Source organism: Glycine soja, chromosome 3 (assembly GCF_004193775.1).
Source record: "Glycine soja cultivar W05 chromosome 3, ASM419377v2, whole genome shotgun sequence".
In the NCBI taxonomy this organism is placed as follows: Eukaryota; Viridiplantae; Streptophyta; class Magnoliopsida; order Fabales; family Fabaceae; genus Glycine; species Glycine soja.
Genome location: NC_041004.1, coordinates 19,035,319 through 19,054,535, shown reverse-complemented (window position 1 = coordinate 19,054,535; position 19,217 = coordinate 19,035,319). Strand labels below are relative to the sequence as shown.

General features: G+C 28.6%; 2 protein-coding genes across 2 annotated transcripts; both read left to right on the top strand.

Annotated features, from left to right (window-relative positions):
• Positions 1-8,162: 8,162 nt before the first annotated feature.
• Positions 8,163-12,540, top strand: LOC114406256 (laccase-7-like). The gene is made up of 6 exons (XM_028368909.1): positions 8,163-8,328; positions 8,410-8,561; positions 9,246-9,490; positions 10,054-10,182; positions 10,801-11,775; positions 12,178-12,540. Exons 1-6 carry the CDS (start codon positions 8,236-8,238, stop codon positions 12,306-12,308), a joined length of 1,725 nt encoding a protein of 574 aa, XP_028224710.1. The 5' UTR covers positions 8,163-8,235; the 3' UTR covers positions 12,309-12,540.
• Positions 12,541-13,792: 1,252 nt separating this feature from the next.
• Positions 13,793-18,991, top strand: LOC114406255 (laccase-7-like). The gene is made up of 6 exons (XM_028368908.1): positions 13,793-13,942; positions 14,636-14,787; positions 15,570-15,814; positions 16,630-16,758; positions 17,008-17,979; positions 18,634-18,991. The coding sequence occupies exons 1-6, from the start codon at positions 13,850-13,852 to the stop codon at positions 18,756-18,758; spliced, it is 1,716 nt and encodes a 571-aa protein (XP_028224709.1). The 5' UTR covers positions 13,793-13,849; the 3' UTR covers positions 18,759-18,991.
• The last annotated feature ends 226 nt before the right edge of the window (positions 18,992-19,217 follow it).

Below are 19,217 nucleotides of genomic sequence, written 5' to 3'. Positions count from 1 at the left end.
GTGAGAGAGTGAGAGTGAGGGTCTCGAAGTTGCAAGGGAGACTGTGTGTGGAGAGGAATGAGCGAGAGCGAGTGAGGTGTAGGTCAAGAGTGACGAGCGAGAGATCGAGTGTAGAGAGGAGAGAGGGAGAACCAAGTTGCAAAGAAATTGAAATTCTCTAATTTTTGTGAGTTTTAATTTTTGTGTTTTCTTTTAATTAAAATTCCTTATAAAATGACATAAATTCAATTTCTCTATAAATTATTTATCCACACATGTAATTTCAACTTGAAGTATTTTAATTACATGATTAAAATGAATTATATTCAATTAAAAGTCACCATCCAAATACACTCTTATGTCTCAATAATTAATTTATTAATATTTTCTAAAGTAAATATTATTTATTTATATATTTATATAAAGACTACGTTAATATTATTCAATGCTATATTAATATTTGTATTGAAGTTTATTTTATATATATATATATATATATATATATATATATATATATATATATATATTATGAGTGGTAATTAAAACATATGGAAGGTGTGTGTTATTAAAATATTTATTGTAAATAATAAGTGTCAAAGTTTAAAAAAATGACATAAGATTTTCTAAATTTTCACTCACATTTTTTAATCATTCATTAAATTAATTTTATTTGATAAATATAATATTTAATAAAATAAAATATTAAATATGCATAATGAGTAATAATATATAAATTTTATTTTTTATGAACTACCTAATTTTAGTGTATTTCTTTCGTTAATAGTTTTTCTCTCTCAAATATCCTTAACAAATAATTTTTAGTTAAAATATAATAAATGCTAGAAGTTAATCTCTCCATTTCAGAATGACTAACATTTAAAAATTTGTTAATATTGACTGGCATTTATATTTTTCATTGACATATTTAAATTTTTATTCTAAATTTGCCCCTAATAAATTACATCAATTTAATGATTATAAGTATTGTACCTATGAATTTATCAACTACCACCATTAATTACCTAATAGTAATTACCTAATAGTTACAGGTAATACATTTATGAAGAATAAAGATTATTTGAATTATTAACTTATTTATTGTTGTTCTTAATTTGTGTAAAAAAAATCTCCAACATTAGTCATTTTAAAACGGAGTTAATGAGATAAACTTGTTCTACATTTATAGAAGATGAGTACTAATTAGCTAAAAAATAATTACCCTAAGTAGAAAGAGTACCTTATTAATTTTAAAAATAAGAAAGATAATTTTAGAAGAACAACACAAATTATTAACAAATTTAAGATTATTGAATAATTAACCAATTTTCTTTAAGGATAAGAATTAGATGAAAAAAAACCTTATATATAAAAATGAAGGGAGTATTTATAGTAAATAAACTTTTAATGAATTTTATATCATATATATAAGTATTCAATTCCATAATAATTAATTTATATTAATAGTAATTTTTGTTATCAATTTATTCTAATTTTTATAAAATTTTCTCATTCAATCACGATTTTTTATTTATATAACTCAAATTTGAGAATTTATTTTAGAAATTTGAATCCAATTTCTCTCAAATCAATGTAATGATTGTTCTACGTTAATAATGTCAATACTATATTAATAATACAATCCCACACACATATTTTCTAAACACGTACCCCATTTATTTTTTGATAAAAGTATTTTGCTGATTTATAATTTTATTGCCTAAAATACATAAGATGTGTCTTATTAAAATATTTCTCTTAAAAATAAGTGTGAAAGTTAAAAAAAATCGTGTAAAATTGACTAACTTTCAGTCACTTGTTATAAACATTTATTAATTCTAATATAATATTTAATAATATGATATATGTTAATAAAATAAATATTAAATAAATATATAATAAGTAATAATATATAAATTTTTATGTTAAATTTATTATGAATTATTTTTTCTTTTACGAAGTAAGAACTAATTTTCAAACAACAGTAAAAAATATAAAATTCTAATTTATATGTACTAATATATGCTTTGCTTTTAAATTTTATAATAACTACGTCTTGTTTAATATGAAAATAACCTATTTACTTCAAAAATCACATTAAAAAAACCTTCAAAATCACATAATCTTTTTAAAAAGTCGCGTGTTTTTCTTTTAATCTCAAACTTTAAATATAATCTAATCCTCTATATTTGTTTCACTCATTTATGTCTATAAGATTAATTAAATTACACTAATGTAAGTTAGGTGATCAATCTCTCTATATACACTAGATATGAAATCATTTTGTGTTTGTCTGGAATTAAACCATGGGGTGATACTGGGTTCTATTATTTGAATTGTTTAAACCAATGTCAGAATCATGACGGAATATATCCATTTCTTTTTATTTCATCAATATCCTTCTTCTACTTTCCCGGCCTCTAATGTATGAAAACATAATAGAACCAATCGTTGCATAATACTAATAATTAAAAAGTTTAAAAATGTCTTCCAAAAAAAGTTTAAATAGTTTTTTATTCTTAAAGATTTTTCAAATTTTGCATTTATTCTCTAATAATTTTTTTCTTGACTTTTGATCTTTTTTATTGTATGCCGTTTACTATTACGTTAGCTTTGTCAAGTGGTTCCTGAAATATTTACAAAAAAGAATTATCCAACTTTTTTTTATCACTTGGTATATTTCTCATAGATAGTGATATATACCAAGTTAAAAGAGTTAATATAACGATATGGAAATCGCACGCGTTAAGTTTGAGTATGGTGCCATTACAGAGCAACGTCGCATATTGATTTTTGATCTACCAAACTTTAAAATTTGTGCAATTCGAGACAAATAAATTTTGTAGCTCATATCTTTGTTACGGCTGCAATTTTCAATCCTAGTTTTTTATTTCTACTCCTGATTGTATTGTAGATCGATCAGATTGTTTAGAAAATAACCGTCTTCAATAAAAAAAAATCTAGTAATGTTGTAAATTTCTTTTAAGAGAAAAGGATATATATCGTATCGTCATTTCAGCAACTGTAAGAAAAAGTTTGAAAATAATGGAGCCAGAAAAGAAAATTAAAGTTGAAAAATGATTGCCACATTCTGAAGTATACGTCCATACCGCTATCGTATTCCCATTCGTAGACCCTGGGACAAAATTGTTTTGTAGTGGATGCAGATACTAATGAGTAATGACCCATTATCTTCTAATAATTATCTAATTGGTAAAAGTTGTTGGAAAAATGTTGATAAAATATTGGTACTTCCTGAATACGTATGTTGATACCGCTATCATAAATAATTAAATACTATTTGTAAATCCTGAGGCAAAACCTGTTTTGGGTGTAAATACTAGTGACTTGTTCCACTCTAATTTATCAAATTGGTAAAAGTTGCCAACTTCGGCCTAACAAAGACAATTCTTCGTCAAATCCAAAATGATTTCTTCTGGAAGGAGTTTAACTATTGGACGTAATGTATTCATATTGTAAAATTAGAAAGAAAGCGTATTTTGATTGGGGGTACCAAATTCGTTCTCAGTCATCAAGATTGTTAATAACTAACAATTCGTTGTATATTGTTATATCAATTCACTATTCTATTATTAGCTTAGCTGACTTGACTAGTGACAAATATCAAAACTTTATCTCATTGTACGATAATTTTTTGTTTTAGTTATTAAAATTCATAATTTATTTTATTTTATAAATCTGAATCTCTATTTTATAAATAAGAGTTTCTTTAAAATTTATTTTTAAATGATAGTATTTTTAAGAGTTATTTTTACTCTCTTTGAGACACATATTCTATCCTATTAATTTTTATATATTGAGTATTTAACTTTTTTATTCTTTTTTAATTTTAAATTTAAATTTAATTTGATTTAATTAAATTTCAAATCTTAATACATTGTATCATATTGATTATTGAAGATATTTTATGGTTTAGGTCAACTAAATTTTAATATTATTATTAATTAATCTTAATCTACCCTTATATTATTATAAATAAGAATATACACTCTTTTAACTTCCAGTGTTCTTTTTTTTTTCTTGATTCTCTTTTGAATATATATTTCACACATTATCCTTACATGTAGCAAAAAAAAAAAAAATTCTAACCTTTTAAACCACTATCCTTTTATCTTTGTTTCTAAATTGCTTTTGAAAATAAACAATAGTAAAAATAACATTGTATCATAATATAATTATTTATTGTAAATCTAAATATAATTCAAATGTTCAAAATATATTTATTATAAATTTTAATTATAATATTATTTATATATTTAAAAATGTTATTATAAAGTTTACTTATATAAAAAAATTATTTTGTACATTACGCTAACTAAATTATTAGTAAAAAAAAAAACTACTTCATTATCTGCATTTTTTTTCTTTTTTTCTTTCCTTCCAACGAAACACACCATGTAATTGGCAAACTTAGTACCTTTTTCATGTTCATCAAGAAGTCTAATGAGATAGTCATGCATATTTTTTTATAAACTATGTTTTAATGATAAAATTATGTTCCTAATCCATTTTATATTGTTCACACTCTCCTTCCAATCCTTACACAAAATAATACTCATGTTATTCTTTCTTTTGAATTTCTCAGTTACCAAAGTTTAAATCACGTAATATCTAGTCTAACTTTTCCCCAGCTCATTTATTTTCTTGAAAACACATGATGGTAAACCTTCCCTAAATCGTGATGTCCCACCATCTCTAAAGGCTTACATGTCCAAATACTAATAGTTTAATTATACCAAAATTAAGCATTCTTGGACTAGCCTTTTCACTTACATTCATCTATAATTTAGAATAGTATGATGGCCCATGCTCTTCTAATACTACATTCAAACATTCAAACATTTTTGAAGTGACTCAAAATTATTTAATATCTCTTGTCTTTTATATAAAAAAAAAACAAATGGTAATATTTTTTTTCTTAATTATGAAAAATTTATTAATGAATTAATTGTTAATTTTTTTTATACCCTTAATTGATTGTGAAGTCTATTATTGAGATATCACTCCTTTTCTATAAAAGTGGATGCATTTATTGAATTATTAACAATATAAGTCGTTGATTCTTAGATGATGAGTAATGTCATTATATATAACTACGGTAAAGGAAAAAATCACAACATTAGGAGATTGAATTGTGATTTATAAAATTTTCTGCAGACTTTTTGAAATACACTTCTCTTGTCTGATGAGTTTTTTAAGAGAAGGTTTTAACAATATATGCTAGTTTCAAAATAATTTAAATTCAGATCTAAATAGATAAAATAGGAAGCACAAAGAGAGAAGTTTATGTTAATTTCTCTCTTTCACTTTTCACTAAGACTACGTTCAATTCTTGGTAATCCATTGAAGTTTTCACTATCTTTTTAAAAGGTACAATTATTGTTTTCACTAGCCACTTATGACTTCACCCAAGTAGTATTTATACTAGCCTCTCCAAGCTAATAATTAACCCAAGTTTTGTTTTCTAACAAGCTACTTTTGGCTACACAAATCAAAAGAGGTGCACACAAACTAGGCTATCATCTTATAGACAGATGTACAAGATTTTATACTACAATCTTTTTCTCTTAGGATACATGAGGTGTTTTGAGAGTTTTTATAAACTTAGAGAATAGTTACATAAAATTTTGAATGCTTGATAGAGATATTCATTCATAGTTCATTACTTTAGGACTTCAAATCTTCTAGTATAAGTATTTATAGACTTGTCGAGGAAGTAATCATTGTCTTTAAACGACCTTCTTCCATTGATGTGCATCTAAAGATGGAGATGTTTGTTGGAGCATTAATTGCAACATTAAATGTTAGTCACCAACTTATCAATAAATCTAATAAAGCACTCTGATTATATTCTTTGATGGGCACTCCAAACTTAAAATTAGAAAAGCAAATCAACTTTTGTATTGTGAAGTACACTAACATAGCTTTTGGGTGCACCTTTTGATGGAGTTGGTAGTTTTATATTTGACTTCTCTCTTTCTCTTTTGCTCTTCAACAAAAAGGATCAAAACACACAACATTAACTTTGATCATTGTAAATGTTGCATACTCCAACGTTTGTCTACTATTGTTTGATACATTAGACACATACTTAACACTTGTGATCAATATGCCTTTTAGAAGCAACTTTTAAATAATACTTTTTCGCATCATATAAAAACTATTGAAGGACATAATTCATCTTATGACTCAACAACCACCACTCAAACCAATTATTTTTTAGTAGTTTTGGAATAAATTAATTTAAATTTATGGCACTATTAATTAGAGTAAATTGCACCATCACCACTGAGATATTTTTAGATTTCGCATAATACTTCCCTTTTTTAACATTTACAACAACCTCCCTTATAGAGGTACACAATGTAATATTTTTCAAAAAATTAAGAGGGCTAGTGTGGGGATAGAAAAAGGAGAGGTATTGTGTGTAATTTGAAAAAAAAGGAGATGCAAGTGTAATTACTCTTAATCATTAAAATTAACTAATTTAATTAGGACTCATTTGTGGTGGTTTTTAGTTTTAAGTTTCCAAAATTTTAAAAGCAACAAATGACCACCTTTTAGTTTTAATTTAAAAAATTTAAAAACTCATTTTTTGAAATTTAGTTGTAGTTTTTTTTCTTTCTATTTTTTAGTTTCAAAATCAACTCATTTTGAATGTTTTGAATCTTATTAAAATTACTTTAAAGGTGTATTTTTGTGGTGATGACAACAACACTGACAATGCCGATAATAATAATAATAATAGCGATGACAATATCAATATTAGTGGTAGTTGATGATTCTGGTGATGATGGTGATAATGTTAATAACGATTTTAGTGGTGTTGGTAATTACAACAATGATCATAATGACATAGTGACAATGATGGTGGTGGTGAGGGTAGAAGCGGTAACAATGTTAGAGGTGTTGACAATTACAATGTCAGAAGTGATGATGGTGTTCAGGATAGTAATGGTGCTAGTGGTAGTAGGGAGAAATATAATAGGAAGAAGTATAATTGTCAAATGTAAGGAGATTGTTCTTTTTTAAAATAATAATCAATTCTACAAATTTTTTTCTTGATTAAAAAGATGAATGTAAAAGTGTTTTGAAATTGTGTTAAAAAAATATTTTTGCTAAATGCATTTAATTTGTTTAAAAATTAAATGACCAAAAATTCAAAATTCACTACGTACCACTCCAAACAAATTCTTAATTACTGCTAATCTTGAATTAAGTATTAAATGGTTTCTTATACTCCTGACAATAACACGTTACCTCTGAATAACAATATAAGCACATAGGCATACATGTTTAGTTTTTTTTTTTTTTTTTTTTTACAAATTTTACATTAGTCGTTGACCAACACGGCTCTCCTTTTTAAATCCGAGCTTAATTAGGAAATTACAGGACTAAAATATTATTCTGATTAATTATTTTAAAAAGTAGTAAGGAATACATCTTTAATTTTACTTACTGGCTGAGCTATATCACTTGTTTTTCTGATTAACTATTTAAAAGAATAAGACGATAGACACAAAAGTAAATGACTTGTCGTAAGGAAACATTTATCATTTCCTTGCAAAAATTAAAGATATATATTAACCAACTATTTCTCAAGTTTCACAATATTTTGTTCACCTTCGCGCTGAATATCTTTGAATTATTGAAATGAAAAGTCGCGTTATGACTTTCGTTACGATGTCGACTAGTATAATTAATCAACCTCAAGCACGTCTCCCTCTATAGGTACATAACTATAATTAGAAATTATTTCTGTTTCTGTAATGACTAGTCATACCTTTGTTACCAATTACCATGGTAATATAGTAAAAATTCGTAAAACTTGATGCAATGAAAACACGGTGTAGTATCATATATAGTAGTAAATTATAAACAATATGGTATAATAATTTTCAATGCCATAGAGTCAGAAACAAGCACTTCTCATAATTCGAAATTCCCGGTTAGGTCAAAATTGTAAGCTATTGTCGAATCGTAAGTTTTCTTCCAAGCTTGTGTACATTTTTACGTTCATTGCTTCATAGCAACTTTGCATCCTCTTCCTAATCCGGCGAAAATTCAATTGCTTCTAACCAAGCCCTTTCAAATATATTTCCAACCATACCTTAAACGCGCTATTTTTGAAATGTCAAATCCCAGGTGTTACCTATATATATGGGAATCATATTCATTCCTCGGGATAACATAGACAAACATTTCTTCATTTCATTAAACTACATTTTTTGTTACAACATGAAACGTTTTGTGTTTTCTCTAGCATGGGTTTTTGCTCTTGTGCTAGCTTCTTCGTTGGCTCATGCTGCGGTTGTGGAACACACTTTTAATGTATGAGTGAGCTCGTTCTCTTTCATGTCAAAGTTTGAATTAATATTATATTTACTAAAATCTTTATGTTGTTATAAATAGGTGGAGGACATTACTGTGCAGCGTTTGTGTCGTCAACAATTGATCACTGCCGTTAATGGAACCCTACCAGGACCAACAATTAACGCTCGAGAGGGTGATACTATTGTCGTCCACGTATTCAACAAGTCACCCTATAACCTTACTCTTCATTGGTAAAAAAATTCTCCTCCTTCTCAAATCAATAATAATATATTAAATCATATAGACAGCATGTGCTACGGTAAAACTATTTAAAAAAACACAACTTGGTTTGACCTTAAGAATTAATTATATATTATTGATCGATCAACTTCGGCTATCTGCTTCATATGTTTATATGGGTTCTCTTTATCGTTTCGGTACAATTTTCATTCCCCGACACAATAGTTTTTTATATTAATAAAAAAGTAGAAAAGTTAAAACTAATTAATTACTATTTTAAGGTGACCCTAGAAGTCGATCAACCTCACATATAATGAAAGAAAAAAAAATGCTTTGACAGTATAATAATTAAACACTTAAAGAAAATTTTAAATAAAAATTCAAGGTAATTATTTTTAAAATCTGATGTGAATAGAATTAATAAGTTTAAAGAAAGTTTAACATAAAAGAAGAAGAAAAATTAAAGCAGTTATCAGTAAAAATTTCATAATGGTTAAGTCTTGTGTCTTAAGAGAAGAATATGTTTGTCAAAAAAAGAAAAAAGAAGAATATGCATGTTCTGTCAAAAAAAGAGAGAGAGAGAGAAGAATATATATGAAATATCTCATTTTCAAGGATGTGTGCTATTTATATAGGATGAGTTTTTCTACTTGTAAAACTAAATTTGGATATATTTTTCAATCCATTATATGCAGGCACGGCATTATTCAATTTTTAACTCCTTGGTCAGACGGTCCTGAATTTGTAACTCAATGCCCAATACCTTCCGGTAGCAGATACACATACAAATTTAACCTAACGGGACAAGAAGGGACTCTTTGGTGGCATGCACACTCATCATTTCTGCGTGCTACGGTCTATGGTGCTCTTTTAATTCGGCCTCGAATTGGACACTCCTACCCTTTTCCTAAAGTATATCAAGAAGTCCCCATACTGCTTGGTAATTTTCCTCATATTTTTTTATATCTTCTTGTTATTTGATTGCTTAAATATAAACGTATAACGTAGGCATGCATATCAGAAAATTTATTTGCTATGTATAATTCAACAAAAAAATAACCAACATATATATATTCGTTAATATATACTCCCTCCTGTTTTTATTGTAAGAACTAAATAAAAAAAATCTGGATTAGTACTTATTATAAGGTACAATCTAAAACGTGTCTCATCCATTATTTATTTTTTAATAAAAAAAATACATTTAGTTACAGTTAGCTTGCTATAAAATGATAGACAATGAGAGAAATATAATTTATTAATGTCTGTTAATTTTACTCACACGTGGAAGGTTTAGAAAGAAAAAAAAAATCAATACTGCTCGCAAGATTGGTTTTGAAAAAAAAAATCGATTTAAAACCAATTTAATATTTTCAACAAAATTAAACAATTTTCTTGATTTAATTAAATTATCTTCATGTAGCAGTACCTAATTAGTAGCAATGATTTATTTATAGCAATTAACAAAAGGCCTTGATTCTGAAAACCATGATTAAATTGCAGGAGAGTGGTGGAATGCTAATGTTGTAGAGGTTGAGCACAATGCAACAGAATCCCAAACAGCGCCAATCCCCTCAGCTGCGTATACAATTAACGGTTTACCCGGCGATTCCTATAACTGCTCTGAAAATCGTAAGCCCTTGTCCAACAATATTGTCAACTCTTCAATACATAATTTGGCTCATCTTGTAATATTGAACAAGAAATTATTAAATGTTCAAAATGATATATGCTTAATTTTTAATTTATTAAAAAATATATAAAGATTAGTCTTGATTATATAATCTTGGACTATATATAATAACTTGTTGAGTTAATTAAGTTTTTAGTACTCCAATTTTTTTATATTTTAATTTTTAATATCTTAAAATTTATTAGACAACTTTTAGTTTTTTATTAATTTCTTGACAGTATTTTTAGTCCCTCAATATTCTTTTACTTATTTTTAGTCATTTATTTATTTTTATAACTCTAAATTAGTTCAAATTATATAAAATGAGGGACTAAAAATTAATAAAATAATGACTAATCTTAAGTAATAAAAATAAGTAAGGACTAAAAATGGAAAAAAAAATTGAGAAATTAAAAATGCTTAAGGAAAATTAACAGGAATAAAATTTGTTAAAAAAACTTAAAATGACTAAAAATTGTGATATGAAAAAGTTGAGGTGCTTAAACACATAATTGACTCTAACTTTTTTATATTAGACTGTTACTGATATTTGACTTTTGACCATGTCACAAACTCAGAAATGTATCAGCTCAAAGTCAAGCAAGGAAAAACCTACTTGCTACGCATTATCAATGCTGCACTCAATGAGCAACACTTCTTCAAAATAGCAAATCACACATTCACAGTGGTAGCCATCGATGCTCTCTACACCCAACACTACAAAACTGATGTTGTAGTGCTTGCTCCAGGCCAAACCGTTGATGTCCTCTTTAGCACAAATCAACATGTGGATTCTTATTACATGGCATTCACTCCATACCATTCGGCCCCACAAATCCCAATCAACAACTCAACAACAAGAGGGCTGGTAATTTATGAGGGTGCCACATCAGTAGAAAAGCCCATATTGCCAAATCTACCGGCCCAAACCGACACACCAACGGCCCACAAGTTCTACACCAACATCACAGGGTTGGCTGGTGGACCCCACTGGGTCCCGGTGCCACGTCAGGTGGATGAGCACATGTTCATCACTTTTGGGCTTAACTTTGACCTTTGCAAAAATGTTTCAACACCAAATGGTTGCTCTGCAAGGCAACCTCCACTCTCTGCCAGCATGAACAATGAGTCATTTGTGTTGCCTCGGGGAAAAGGGTTATCAATGCTTGAAGCATTCTATAACAATGATGTTAACGGAGTGTACACTAGAGATTTTCCAAATCAGCCTCCGATTGTGTTTGACTATACCGACCCAAACATAACGAGCACTACAGAATTAGCCTTCAAAATCGCACCCAAATCAACGAAAGTGAAGACGTTGAAGTTCAATTCAACTGTTCAGATTGTACTTCAAAACACGGCCATTGTCTCTGCAGAGAACCACCCCATTCACATTCACGGCTTCAATTTCCATGTTTTGGCTCAAGGGTTCGGGAATTACAACGCCACTAGAGACGAGCCCAAGTTCAATCTTGTCAACCCTCAGATACGTAACACAATTTCTGTCCCCGTCGGAGGATGGTCCGTTGTTAGATTCCAAGCAAATAATCCAGGTTCGTTAATTTCTTCACTAAAATAATAAAACTAAATTTAACTTTAAATATTATAGCATATAATTTAATATTATTTATTCTTTTCATTCCTGAAAAGAAAAATTGTTTTAATACTTATAAAATATTTTTATTTTATTTTTCTTAAAGTACTTTATATTAGCTTTGAATAATTAAAAGTATTTTAAATAATAAAAAGCATATTATTTAAAATATTTTAAAGACAAAAAATAAAATAATTATATATATATATATATTTACAGAAATGAATATAAAAAAACGTTAAATTGAAAAAACAAAAATGTATTCAAGATGATATTACATTATGAATATTATACATGTTAAATTTAATTAATTAATACTACTTTCTATCCATTAATTAAATATGATTGTCTACGCATGCAGGTGTTTGGCTTGTGCATTGCCATTTGGAAACTCATTTGCCGTGGGGGCTAGCCATGGCTTTCGAGGTTGAGAATGGGCCCACTCCTTCTTTATCAGTGCCTCCGCCTCCAGCTGATCTTCCTAGGTGCTAAGCGCACGCCATGCGTTCATGACTAAAAACATTTATAGATTGGTTAATGTTTATACACATACATACTTTCATAATGTGGATTTCTAATATCATTTGTTTGATTGAGAAAAATAAGGTGTAATAAAGGAGGAAAGTTTGGCTATTCTTTCAACCATGTGACTTGATGGCCAATTGTACTCTATCAAATAACATATGTTAATCTGTCATTAATTATATTTTTTTATTTTCTCGTATGTTGTGTTATTTTCTTTTAGATAACATCGTTCTTACCGACATTTTTACGTCATAATGGTGAAAACTAATCAATAATTTCCAGATTCCATGCCATTTTTTCCCTTAACCGCAGTGTTGTCGACTACTACAATTATTAACAATAACTTATCTCAACAGCAGATATATACGGCCATGAACACTGTTTTGCACCAAAGTACTATCCATAATCACAATTTAAAAGTTCCTATAACTATAAGTTATTGTTAATAATGAACTAGCTCAATAAAATAAATAAATATTTAAATAAGACTAATCATTTCAACAAAAAAAGGAAACAAATACTTAAACTAGAGCCTTAAATTTCTCGATTTTAATTAAAAATATCAAAATATATAGGAGTATTATGATATATTTGTCAATAATATAAACCAAGATGTTCTTAAAAAAACTAGCATCGTTATCAATACATGCATATAAAATAAGTAACTAGCTTGTCGTAGAAAATTTATATCATTTCCTAGTAAAAGATATACATCAACCTGGCCAAGTTTGGGCTTTGTTAATTTTATCCCCATTCGACTGTGAATTTGGTTGAATTCTTGAAAAAGCACTCTCATTCTGACTTTTCATTACAAGACATACAGCTTACTGATCAAGCTTGACACGTCTGCGTGTACAACGCGCTTTACTAAATTACAACTTGATTCTGTTATGACCTAATTAATGTAAAACTTTAACGGTAAATAACTAAATAAGGGTTTTCATGCAACCTTAAGAGATTCTTTGACTTTAAGATATGGTTGACAAGTCGCAAACTTTAGCCTTTGTTCATTTTTTTGAATCAGATAAATATACAATTTTAATAAGTATTTTAATTTATCAATTAGAAAGTTTTTTCTACCTTGGAGTTAAACTCTTCTCACCCTAAACTTTAACCAAAAGAAAATAAGGATCATGTACGTCTTTTAAGCTGCGGACATAGTCAGAGTCAGAGGCTCATCCATCGATCACATTCAAAATTTCCGGTTAGATGATCAAAACAAGTTATTGACTAAGTGTTATTTTTTCCCCCATTGAAGATATTCCTTCTGATGGCGAACATAAACAATATTTAGCATGATAACGATAATTAATTTCCTTCTTCAATGTAGCGAAAATTCAAATGCTAATGTCAAGACCACGTTGCAATATCATAATTGCATATACTACAAAACACGTAATCGTGCTAACGTGAATTCTGAATTAGTCTCAGGAGTCTATATATAGTACTCTAATTTTTTGCTTCTTAATTTGCTTGATTTATTTCATTTATCACTCACGTTCTTCAACATGAAACGTTTCGTGTTTGCTTTGGCCAGGGCTTTTGCTCTTTTTCTAGCATGTTCCTTGGCTTCTGGTGCTGTTGTGGAACACATTTTCAATGTATTGGCTACTTCATTTTCTCATTTACTTTGAATATTGATAGATAGAAAGAAACATTCATTGCAATATATCTTGTTATTACAACATGAAACGTTTTATATATGTTTTCTCTAGCTTGGGCTTTTGCTCTTATGCTTGCTTCTTCGAGCTTCATTGGCTCACGTTGAATTTGTGGAACACACTTTATTTTTTTAATTTTTTTTAATCACCATAATATTAATCTTTGATTCTCTGTTGACATCTTAAGTATTTTTAAAAACTTCAGTCCTTGATTTAAAACTCTTGGTTCTTCGGTGACTTTTTTCTTCTTCCTTTCATGGGACATTGGTTCATGGTTCTGGAATGCACTTTTATTTTTAGTTTTTTTAATCATTGTAATTTGGATTTGTGATTCTCCAATGAGCTAGATCTTTAAGTATCATATGTTTCAATCCATTTCTTAAAACTCTTCCCCCTTCTGTAGTTTATTTGTTCTTCCTTGCATGGACTATTGGTTCATGTTGTGTTTGTCAAACACACTTTTATATTTTCATTTTTTTAATCACCATAACTAACTTTGATTTAGGATTTAGTCATATTTAAAATTTATTATCTTTATCCAGTTCTTTGGTTTTTCTTCTCCCTTTCATGGGCTAATCAAATTAAGTTTGAAATATATTCACTAATTAAAATCTTATATTGTTATATAAATAGGTGGAAAACATTACTGTGCAACGTTTGTGTCGTCAACAAGTGATCACTGCCGTCAATGGAACCCTGCCAGGACCAACAATTAACGCTCGAGAGGGTGACACTGTAGTCGTTCACGTATTCAACAAGTCACCCTATAATCTTACTATTCATTGGTATACTTTTTCTCCTCCCTCTCATATCAATAATGAAACAATATTAATTAAATCATATAGAAAGCATGTGGTAAGATAAAAACTATTATAAAAAGCACAACACGGTTTTATCACAAGAGTTAATAATATATTATTGACTTCTGTTATTTGCTTCATATGTTTATACGTGTTTTTTTTACCGTCCAATTTCATTCCTAGAAGCAAAGAGTTTTTTTATTAATTAAAAGTCGACCATCCCTCTCATTTATCTTTTAATATTTAGGAAATTCAGTCTTAAGTGTTTTCGTAAATTAGAAACATGAAACATATTTGCTTTTGAATTTTTTTAGAAAAGAAAGTTAACTGTTATGTGTTATCATACCACAAAATAATATATATATATATATATATATATATATATATATATATATATATATAAAAGGTAGAATCTTAAAAAAATATTAAATTAAAAATTTAAAAAGACTTTGTAAGTATAATAAACAGCTACCTAAACAAAATTTATATTAAAAATCAAAGAAGTTATTTAAAAAAATATAAGCATATGAGAATTATATATGGAGATTAAAGAAAGTTTAACATAAAAGAAGAACTTTCTTAAAGAAATTATTAACATTTGAGAGTGTGTTTTTTTTCTTCATGAAAAAAATACAAAGAAACTCAAACTAAGGAATCCTAAAGGAGGAATTTCAGAGTGGTTAAGACCTGTGTCTTAAGAGAAATTTGGATATTTTTGTCTACATGTAAAAACTAAATTTGGATTCAATTTACAATATATGATACAGGCACGGAATTTTTCAATTTTTGACACCGTGGTCAGACGGTCCTGAATTTGCAACTCAATGCCCAATAGCTTCTGGTAGCAGTTACACATACAGATTTAACCTAACTGGACAAGAAGGGACTCTTTGGTGGCATGCACACTCATCTTTTCTACGTGCTACGGTCTATGGTGCTCTTCTAATTCGGCCACGACTAGGACACTCGTACCCGTTTCCTAAAGTTTATCAAGAAATCCCTATACTAGTTGGTACTTTTCAGTTTCATCCTCTTGATTGATTTCATTTTTTCTGATTCTTTTTTGCTATTGATGTGAGATATCCGTTAACTTTATTAATAATTATTTTTTATGAAAAAATCAATTGATCACCTATAGTATGTCAAGTATCTAAATTAAACATAGGCTTGCATGTCTGAACAATTCTTTCCAAGTAATGATTTATCATATATAAATACTATTTATAATATTTTTTAAATTGCATAAGCTGTGTTTTTTAGGGTATATAAGCTATGTTAAAAATGCAATTATTTTAAAATGACGTGTAACTACTAAGAAAAAAAATGTATAGTCTCTAAATAAATAAATATTTTTAAAGTAATTAGAAATTGAAAAGTCGATATCCAACAATATTTTAGTTAATGAAAAATAATCTCTTTATAAATATTCTTTTAAGAGTCATAACTAATATTCAAAATCAATCTATACGTGAGTAAAAAAAATTAGTTTCTAACCTAGTCTCTAATTATTGAATTAATAACAGTAATTCTATAACTTTTTTATTGTAATCATATTATTGGTACGAAACATTTATTAATTTTGGCAATGATTAATCTCTATTGAAAAAATTAACTAATTATTTGTAAGATTCTTCTTTTCAAATTATATTTTTGTATCTATAAGACTCAAACTCGAAAGAGATCAAGTTCAGTACTAGTTCAACCAATGACTTGTTGATCCAGTAGTTGATGTACCTGAATGTTAATAGCAAAAAAAATTGTGAATAAATTGTTAATAGCAACTATTTGTGGCAATTAGCAAGTCATTGATTCTGAAAACCATTGCAGGAGAATGGTGGAATGCTAATGTTGTAGAGGTTGAGCAAAATGCAACAGAAACTCAACAGCCGCCAATTGAATCAGATGCATATACAATTAATGGTTTACCCAGCGATCTCTATAACTGCTCTCAGGATGGTAAGCCCATTGCCCAACCTTCCACTCTCATATATATAAAATAATGTGATATATTGCCAAGCCTTCAACACATAATTTGATTCATCTTGTACTAGATGAAAAACTATAAAATATTTCAATAGATCTCAATGTGACACAACCACATTTTTTTAATAACTTATCAAATAAAGATTGGTCAAGATCATAAAATTTCGGAAAATTTAACAATGATATGTAATACTTCACTTTTTTATTATGTCATAAACTCAGGAACATACCAGGTCAAAGTAAAGCAAGGAAAAACCTACTTGTTGCGCATAATCAACTCTGCACTCAATAATCAACACTTTTTTGAAGTAGCCAACCATACATTAACCGTAGTTGCCATTGATGCTACCTATACCAATCACTACGACACCAAGGTTGTAGTGCTTGCTCCTGGCCAAACCGTTGATGTCCTCCTAAGAACAAACCAAAGTGTGGGTTCTTACTACATGGCCTTCACTCCATACCATTCCGCTCCACTTGTACAAATCAACGCCAACATGACTCGAGGAGTGATAATTTATGAGGGTGCCACGTCAGCAAAGCCCATCATGCCAGATCTCCCGGCCCAAACTGACACTCCAACGGCCCACAAGTTTTACACCAACATCACAGGGTTGGCCGGTGGGCCCCACTGGGTCCCAGTGCCACGTCAAGTGGATGAACACATGTTTATAACTTTTGGGCTTAGCTTTGACATATGTCGCAGTGATACAGGAGTTTGTCCTGGGCCAGTACCCTTATTTTCTGCAAACATGAACAACGAGTCCTTTGTGTTGCCACATGGCAAAGGGGTATCAATGCTTGAAGCGTTTTTCCGGAACGATGTTACTGGGGTGTACACTAGAGATTTTCCGGATCAGCCTGCGGTTGTGTTTGACTTTACCAACCCAAACATAACGTCGTCGCCAGATACACCTCGTGAATTCCTAATCGCACCTAAATCAACGAAGGTGAAGACGTTGAAGTTCAATTCAACAGTTCAGATTGTGCTTCAGAACACGGCCATCATTGCCGCTGAGAATCACCCTATTCACCTTCATGGCTTCAATTTTCATGTTTTGGCTCAAGGGTTTGGGAATTACAACGCCACTAGAGATGAACCCAAGTTCAATTTTGTGAATCCTCAAATACGTAACACAATTGCTGTGCCGGTCGGAGGATGGTCCGTCATTAGATTCCAAGCAAATAATCCAGGTTGGTTAATTTCTTCACTAAAATAATTGAGAATTAAATATGTTTATATCTTATCATAAATTAATATTTATGATAAGTTTTGACTCTAACTCTTTAAAACAACCATTTTATAAGTCACGTTTTACGTTTGATTAATATTATAAAATTTCTTATATTAATAGTGCATAGAAACTAAACTTGTTGAATATATCTTTATTCCATCCAAATAAGATATGCAATGTTCACTATTACTTATAAATATTTTTTTAAGTATTGGTTTATGGAAAAAAAATTATATATATTGACAATTTAAATAATGTTTACAATCAATTGTGGTTTTTAATTGATTGAGCATATAATTATTGTAACATTAATGATACAAAAATTAAGCTTGATGGAAATATATTATATAAGGGTCCCAATATTCTATAAATTAAAATTAAAAAAAAAACCACAATTTTTTTAAAAAGTAAATATTATAAAAGAGATTAAGCTAATACTTCATATATTCATTTTTTAATATATATATATATATATATATATATATATATATATATATATTTCAAAAAGATTACAAATGCATTTAACTCAATAATTGAAGTAAATTAAATTTCAAATTATCTGCTATTATGTGCGTTAATTAATTTTTTCTACTCATTGAACATGATTGTGCAGGTGTTTGGCTTATGCATTGCCATTTGGAAACTCATTTGCCGTGGGGACTATCCACGGCTTTCGAGGTTGAAAACGGGCCTTCAATCAGAGTGCCTCCGCCACCGGCTGATCTTCCTAAGTGCTAAACGCATGCCATTCGTTCATGAACTATATACCTTACATTTTTAGATTAAAATAAAATATAGATTGGTTAATGTTTATACACATATTTTCGTAATGTGGGTTTCTGATTAATTTGTTTGATTGAGAAAAATAAAGTGTAATAAAGGACGAAAGTTAGGCTATTCTTTCAACCGTAAGTGTGACTTGGTAGCCACTTCTCTGAAATAACATGTTACTTTGTCATTTTAAACACTTTTTTTTTCTTGTGTGTTGTCTAATTTTTCCTTTAGATAATATAGTTCCTACCGACATAATATTGACACAATAAAGTTTACGTATAGCATATGTATTTCAAGTGGCTATATAAATAATGATAAAAAAAAGTGGCTATATAAATTAATGGACAGATAATAAATTTAACTTTAAGAGTGTTTAAGTCTCTTAATTAGTTTATTTTTTTCTTAAAAAATAACATGTTGTTA